The sequence below is a fragment of the Callithrix jacchus genome, chromosome 3 (assembly GCF_049354715.1).
Source record: "Callithrix jacchus isolate 240 chromosome 3, calJac240_pri, whole genome shotgun sequence".
Lineage (NCBI taxonomy): Eukaryota > Metazoa > Chordata > Mammalia > Primates > Cebidae > Callithrix > Callithrix jacchus.
The window spans coordinates 101,685,948-101,694,043 of record NC_133504.1 but is presented as its reverse complement, the minus strand read 5'-3'; the positions used below and the strand labels follow the sequence as shown (position 1 = coordinate 101,694,043).

Sequence of the window (8,096 nt, the reverse complement as noted above, 5' to 3'; positions counted from 1 at the left end):
ACATACAGGAAATGAAGTCTGGGGTATAAGCCGCATAAAAGAAATGATTTTAATTTTTAAGTTGGGATAAGCAAATATCCATGGAGAAACACTTACATAGTGAAGAGTTTCAGAGAGTGATAACACTGAAGTTGTCATTACATTTAACCAAGTCCTTGATGTGAGAAATTTCAGTTCATTGTTGACGACACAGATTGCAGAAGCATATGGAAGCAATTAGAGGAAAGTAAATGGAGACTGCGGGTGCAGGCTGCATATTTGTGGAGCTTGACTAGATAAAAGGAATAATATAGGATGAGATCTAAAAGAAGCAATGAGGACTCTGATATCTTCTTTCAGAGCTGAGGAAATCTGAGCATGAAAGCAAGCCAAAGAAGACAGAACTGATGATTCTATGGTGGGGGAGCCAGAGTGGGGTGAATATGAGAACAGTATCTCATTATGAAGGAATAGCAAGTTCTGTAGCAAAGGCTGAAGGGTTAGATTTCCAGATAAGAAGATGATTCCTCTTCTGCTGAGTTTAGCAGGAAGGAAGTTCTGATAGATGTAAAAATTCTTCAGGAGACAGGCAGCTGGGGCATGGAAGCAGTGTAGGGCATGCATTTAAGAAGCAGTGAATCAGAACAGAAGATTCTGGCTCTCGGTGAATCAGATGTATGAGCTGAGGACATGCCCAGTGTTTACTGGGCTTACTACCCTTGCTGAGTCTGTTTCTGCTCTGATCAGTGTTGGGATACAATGCAATCTATATGTTTTTTCATATAATATAGAAAAGCTCCATATTATATGAAATTCCATATTATATTAAACTTGGAAATTCCCTTGAAAAAGTTGTAATGCATTCTTATAGATAGTAATTTTTATCATGAAATGAAGTGGGAAGAGGGCTAGATGAAAACATAGAAAGGTTAAGAGCTTTCGGAGCAACACACTAGAAATTTTAGGGTGATATTCAGGCTTTTGAAGAATGGAAGAAGCATAAGTGGCAGCCCTGACAGGAGCCTGTTAAATTCCTGATGAACTCCAATAATCTTGTTGCCTCGTTATGATGCTTTGATGAGAGTGCTTAATATGTTTAAGCTTAAGGTTCTTCTTGGACACGATCTTTACTTACCATTGGGCCTCTAAAGTGAAATTGTCTCTCAGGCTCCCCCATAATGGCCTTTTAGATTTACAGTTGTTGGGTACTATGGAAATATCTTAGAATCTAAATGCACAGTGGGTCCGTGGGAACAGAAAGGTTCTCACGCATGAGAAGCTCCATAAAACATCTACAGCATTGTCTTAGGTTGCTTGGAGAAACTGCATTCATATTCATACTGTATTATGAAATCCTGATTTTCATATTTCCCAGTGTGCCTTTTCAGCTCTGCTGTATAACCAAATTAAAGGAGACTACACAACTTTACAAAATTAGAGTGTTCTGTTTTGTATGTTGCAGTCTGACAGTACTTTATTTTTAATTTGTTCATCATTGATCCTAATAAAGACAAACTGTCATTGTAACCATTGCCTGGAATGCAATACATTAGTTTTATTGCATCTATAACAGCTGCTCATGTGTCTCTCCCTCTGTCATTCAATGATGATTCGTCCTTTTTTCTAGGCAGTGACAGAAAATCCGGAAGAGCTCACAAAACAACACCTCCATATGAACTGGATTAAGCAGAGGAAATTTTTATTGTATATCACTGTATTTCTCCTACTTAATACAGAAAGAGGATAAATAAAAGAAAGGCAATTTATGCATACATAATAAATAAATATTTTACTTTTTCATAGCTTTGTATTTGCCTACTTCCTCGGCCTCAGTTTCCTCTGGTTGAAATTGGAAATGAGACTAAACCATGTGAGAGTCAAATGAACAAACTGTATTTCCTGGAGATACAGACTTTGTTAACTTTGTATCTCTGGGAAAGAGATGCAAGTCTATTCTATTACATACCTGGGAAATATTTATAATGATGTGTTAAATCTCAAATTAATGCATATAATAACCAAAAAACTTATTCCCATTGTTTAAAAAGTATTTGCCAAGAAAAATATGCTTGCTTGTATGTCTGTACATATTCACAGTTACCTCCTATGAAGCTATCTGGACATAATCTATTCAGGTTTAAGTTTAGAATGTAATAGGTAACACTGTGCCAAAGCTTAGACATAAGATAGGGCAAAGGAAACAAGATGTGGTCAACAGTAGGTTCTTAAAGTGGGGTGCATAATAGCCATCTTCCTCAAAGTCTGTTGCTCTCAAGATTTGTCTTAGTCAGTCAAATGTGCTGCTCAAACTTCCTTCTAGGGGGCAGCAGTGCCCTGGATTTTTGCCAATATTCCTTCCTCTCTCTTTAAATCTTCAGTGACTTAGGTCTTCTTGGAAGAGTCAAAGTCAAAGGAAATATTTGTACTAGTTTTGTTATTACATTGGCATACTGATACTAGAAAGTTAATATGTGAGAATTAAAATCTGCTCAATAAAAGATTTGACCAAGAAGTATAAAGAGTTTTGAAGAACATGCAAATAAATTTAACTCTGACTTAGACTTTCTTAAAATTGCTGTGATGTCAGGAATGTTTATGGAATTTATTATTTTTATTTTGAATGGGGATTATGGTTTACAAAACAACTCAAAATACTTAGCAGAAATGAATTCAAAACTCTTGACTCCTGTTTTAGTATTCTACTGGTTGCGACACTAGACTGTAGTAAATCTTGACTACAGAGTTTATACATAAAATTTTATTTCTTATGTCACTTGGCCATATTCAATTACAGCTCTAATTATAGAGAAGTTATTAAAATGTTTAGCAAGTTTTACAGTTTTGTATTGTGTTCTCTTTTATATCTTATGTGCTAGACCCTCGTCCCAAACTCTTGAAATAGTGGATTTAGTACTAGGAGCCTGATGACTCACATGACTCTGGTCATCTATCAGGAGAAAGATGGTGCTTCATCTGTTGCTACTAAAAATTAACCCATAATGTCTCCCTTTTCCTAACACCATCATTATTTGGGTAGGATGAGAAGCACTTCTACGTTACCTCTTATTTCCAATTAAGTCTTCTCTTTGAATTAATGTATCCTGGATTTTTATTTTAATCGTATTTCAAATATGGTACGATTATACAAGAAAAAATATTGTTTGGCCAAGCTTCTCAAGTGTTCTGGAATAGCTTTGCTTATTATAATATTAGAGAGAAATTTTGCTTGACATTATTTTTCAAAATATATGGTACTGACATTGTGTCTTTTCTCCAAGGGAGACAAAGTAATACACCAAATGGGAAAATTCTTCTCTGAGTTATATATAACTCTTAATTTTCGCACCAAGTTCTTACTCATCACTCTTAATTGCCAAAATCTTAGAGCTATGAAAAAAATACAGTGCTCCCCCTAATCATGAGATCTGATATTCTTATCTAGAAAAATCTTCACTCTTTAACAGCTTTCTTCACTTAACATTTGGTGAAAAAGTGCAATAACTACTGAGGAAATGTAAATATACTTCAAATATGCTCACTGTTCTTTTTTATTACATTTCCATGTCTCTTATTTTAAAAATATGTGTTATTGATACAATGGGAGTGACATTTTTAAGATAAATTCAGAAATGCCCCTGTAGGATCAACCATCAGACATGAAATGTGAAATTCTGTCACACTGGTATGAATGACTGCTACTATAATCACCAGCTCCTCTTTTATGGGGATTTTTATTAATTAAATGTAAAGTCTGCCATTGGCCTTATAAAAGTGCTCATCTGTTTTCCTTTAATTTCAAGAAGATTAAAAGTGAGATTTGGTATTAATTAAAAACTTAGAATTTATGGGGATTTTAATTGCAAACAACATTTCAGTGGTGAGTACTTAGATGAGTTCTTAGTTCTGTTTGGTTATCAACATGGTATTGAACAATGACAGGATAAAAAATAAATCATTTGAAGAAAAGAATGCCATCATTAGCTCTACTGTCCATACATAGCTTAAGTCCTATGTAGTTCAAGGGCATGTAAGAGGAGAAGCTCAACAGCTCAGGCTAAACATTTACCTTGATGTCTAAAAATTTCATTCTTTCTATGGAAGGTTAGCAATAAAAGTCAAAAAGTCATATCAAGATTAATCACTTTGATTGAAATACTTTGACACTGTTTCATTTCAGCTATCTTTTTTTAAGTTGAATTTAGCATGTATAGGGTAACTGATGACGAAGAGGTCCATGGAAGTTTCTTATTATTTATTATCTTAACCAAAGCCTGGTGTGTGTGTGTGTGTGTGTTGCGGCAGGGAGAGGGGAGAACATCTTCTGTTGGAACCTGTAGTACAGCTATTTTCCAATTAGTATCTTTGCATGTTCTCTTCTAGCATGAGTTGGGTTTAGCCTTGACACACTGGGCTTTTAAGGGGAGCTCTATCTTTGCAGTCCAGGCTACATGTGACAAGATTAAATTGGCACACTTTACTGTACAGCTCTTGTGTTCTGGCAGCACTGGTCTGGCTGACACCTCTGAGAGAAGGCTCAGCTGTCACTCAGTGACCCATTAACACTACCGTTCCATCCTGTAGTGTCATTTTTCTCATTCTTATGGAGATAATGCTCCCTGGAGATCTCTAATACCTGGAGGAATGAAAGAGAACAGAACAGACAGGCTAACTATCAAAGAGGGAGCAAACAACACAGCAAGACCATGAATTCCAACAGTTGAATTTTAAATTGAGTGAAAAGATGAGGCCTATTATGATGGTTGGGTTCAGAAGGTGGGGAGAGGATCAAGTTTTAAGAAGTATCATAACTTTTTAACATGCTATTTTCTCTTTTCTTCCTGAATATTAACAGAAGTGCCCAAAATAACACTTGCAATAGGATATAAAGAAGGCAGCTTCTTTGAACATGTAATAGGAAAATTTGGGTAAGAATTTATCATTTGCAAATAGGCAATGAATATAAAACGGAGCATGCATTATGGTTAAAGGCTTAATATTCTAAATAGAACAGGATATCTGATTAAGGTTGGCTTATTGGGGCACAAAATCACCTTCCTGGTAAAAACACAGAAATAGAGAAAGGATATGTGATCTTTGTAGCCCTTGGTCTAAGGCTTCTCTTCTCTTGTGATTGAGCTGTTACTGGTGGCATAAGCAAACTCCGCTGCTCTCTTGTAGTCCAAACTGTATATTGTTTGATGGGTCACTTTATAAGAAGTTACGCTTTCTATAATGGTTACTATGTAAAAAGGCATATAAGAACATGCTTCTAGATTTCCTGGACTAAGGCTGATCCAGTTTGATATGAAAGTAAAATAATTAAATAAATACCACTTGAAAGTCTATGGAAACCTGCTGAAGACATCTTTATAGAAAGCTAAAAAGAAAAAAAAGGGAAAGAAACAAAAGGAAGAAAGAAAGTTAATTAGTCAGAAAATAGGGATAAAACTGGGTAAAACAGGGATTCAATATTGTTTAAAAAAGTAAGAAAAAGTAGAATGTCACAAACTACAAACTGTTTACCACAATTTGCCCCTCAACCCTGCCTCCCTGTCTCCAATTTTCCCACACAAGACAAAGAATATTACTGGGTTTAGATGGCTATTTTCAGGCTGAGGTTTGTATACGTCCTCCCTCCCCACTTCAAGTGTCAAAGGTACTAGAAGCCATTAGGATAAATGCGGCATATTATTTGAGAGTACTGAGTTTTCTTTAAAAGGGTTTTTTTTTTTTTAATGCATGTGCTTATTTTGCTTTTAAAGTTATCTATTTAAGCTACACATAATTTACAGCTTTGTTTTTATATCAAAATACACATGGCACATTATGGAGTAGGATAAATAGTCATACCTATTTTAAAGATGAAAACCAAGACACAAAAGAAATATTGGTTGGAAGCAAATACCTTTGGACTAACTCTCAGGACTGTCGTCTGCCTCAGGGATTGAATTTGTTCCTTTCTTCCATTTGATGTGCTTGGGGATAAAGCTTAAGGTACACTGCTCCAGGGTATAGCAGGGAAAAGGGACTCAGATTATTGAGGTTCAGCAATGACCGCAGTTAATTAGGATGGCCTATAGTTCCACTAAGTCCTCCAGAAAAGGAAACCAGTATTAGTCTTTATTTTACAGTTGACAGGTACTGTACAAACCAGTAAGCTCAGGCTGCTTGTCCCGTGTCCCAGTGCTGTGCAGGACCTGTCTCGGTCCCCCACGTGCGCTGCCCCGGATGGCGTCACGTGCATTGGAACACCGGAAGCAGATGCGGAGCCACGGCCAGGCCTTCCGGCAGTCGTTAGAAGACGTCACCAACGCCGCTGACGCCGCCATCATCGATAGCACTCCGTGAAGAATATGCTGGCTGCTTTCGTCTCCCGTGTGTTGAGGCGTATTGCGCAGAAATCAGCTCACAGAGTGCTGGTGGCCTCCTGTAACTACTCAAATGATGCTACATTTGAAATTAAGAAATGTGATCTTTATCTGTTGGAAGAGGGTCCCCCTGTCACCGCAGTGCTCACCAGAGCGGAGGGGCTTAAATACTACAGAATGATGCTGACTGTTCGCCACATGGAATTGAAGGCAGATCAGCTGTACAAACAGAAATTCATTCGCGGTTTCTGTCACCTGTGCGATGGTCAGGAAGCTTGCTGCGTGGGCCTTGAGGCCGGCATAAAGCCCTCAGATCACGTCATCACATCCTATAGGGCTCATGGCATATGCTATACTCGGGGAATTTCTGTCCGATCTATTCTCGCAGAGCTGACAGGACGAAGAGGAGGTTGTGCTAAAGGAAAAGGAGGATCAATGCATATGTATACCAAGAACTTTTACGGGGGCAATGGTATCGTTGGCGCACAGGGTCCCCTGGGCACTGGCATTGCTCTGGCCTGCAAATATAAGGGAAATGATGAGATCTGTTTGACTTTATATGGGGATGGCGCTGCGAATCAGGGGCAGATAGCCGAAGCTTTCAATATGGCAGCTTTATGGAAATTACCTTGTGTTTTCATCTGTGAGAATAACCTATATGGAATGGGAACATCTAATGTGAGAGCAGCAGCCAGCACTGATTACTACAAGAGGGGCAGCTTTATTCCTGGGCTAAAGGTCGATGGAATGGATATTCTGTGTGTTCGTGAGGCAACAAAATTTGCAGGTGACTACTGTAGATCTGGAAAGGGACCCATAGTGATGGAGCTGCAGACCTACCGTTATCATGGACACAGTATGAGTGATCCTGGAGTGAGTTATCGTACACGAGAAGAAATTCAGGACATGAGAAGTAAGAGGGATCCTATAACGCTTCTCCAAGATAGAATGGTAAACAGCAAGCTCACTACTGTAGAAGAATTAAAAGAAATTGGGGCTGAGGTGAGGAAAGAAATTGATGATGCTGCCCAGTTTGCTACCACTGATCCTGAGCCACATTTGGAAGAGTTAGGCCATCACATCTACAGCAGTGATCCATCTTTTGAAGTTCGTGGTGCAAATCCATGGATCAGGTTTAAGTCCATCAGTTAAAGGGAGGCTAGGTGTGAATTTATCATCAGTCTCTCAATGGAACATTCATGATCAAATTTAAGAAAACTGTGTTCTCGGCTCTGTTAAGGAGGAATTAAATTCGTAAAAGCCTTTTAAACATTTATTAAAAGGTATTAAGAGATTAAAAGATTGAAAGGCATACATTCAATAAATGTGGTATTATATTCGATTATACTGTCTTTTTTGCTTTAAAAGATACTATATAGGTAATAATTGAGTGTAAATATCTTAAAGATTATTTCAAAATTTATACAAGTCTAAGATAGGAAAAGCAGATTATTTAACTTCCCAAACTATTCGTCATAATAGTTCCATTTGATTTAGCTTTATACTATTTTAATAAATACTCTTCTTTAAAGAAAAGATAGTTGTTTTCCACTTCCTTTGCCATGGGTTTCTATGTAGAATCACCGTCCTGAGGTAAGGAGATTATTTAAGCTACTCAGGACACCTATCAACATGTAACCATTTACTTGAATTAACTAATAATGAATACAGTTTAGTGTAACAGTGTGCACATGTGCACTTGTGTGTGTGTGCACCCACACACGTGGTGCTGAAGCTTGTTAACGCTGA

The 8,096-nt window shown here is 37.5% G+C and overlaps 1 protein-coding gene across 1 annotated transcript; it reads left to right on the top strand.

Moving 5' to 3' along the window:
* Positions 1–6,268: 6,268 nt before the first annotated feature.
* On the top strand, positions 6,269–7,703 carry PDHA2 (pyruvate dehydrogenase E1 subunit alpha 2). The gene has a single exon (XM_003732472.6). It carries the CDS (start codon positions 6,333–6,335, stop codon positions 7,497–7,499), a length of 1,167 nt encoding a protein of 388 aa, XP_003732520.4. The 5' UTR covers positions 6,269–6,332; the 3' UTR covers positions 7,500–7,703.
* The last annotated feature ends 393 nt before the right edge of the window (positions 7,704–8,096 follow it).

Bases quoted from the DNA above. Each gene is read 5' to 3' on its own strand.
- PDHA2 (XM_003732472.6), top strand. From the start codon at position 6,333: ATGCTGGCTGCTTTCGTCTCCCGTGTGTTGAGGCGTATTGCGCAGAAA.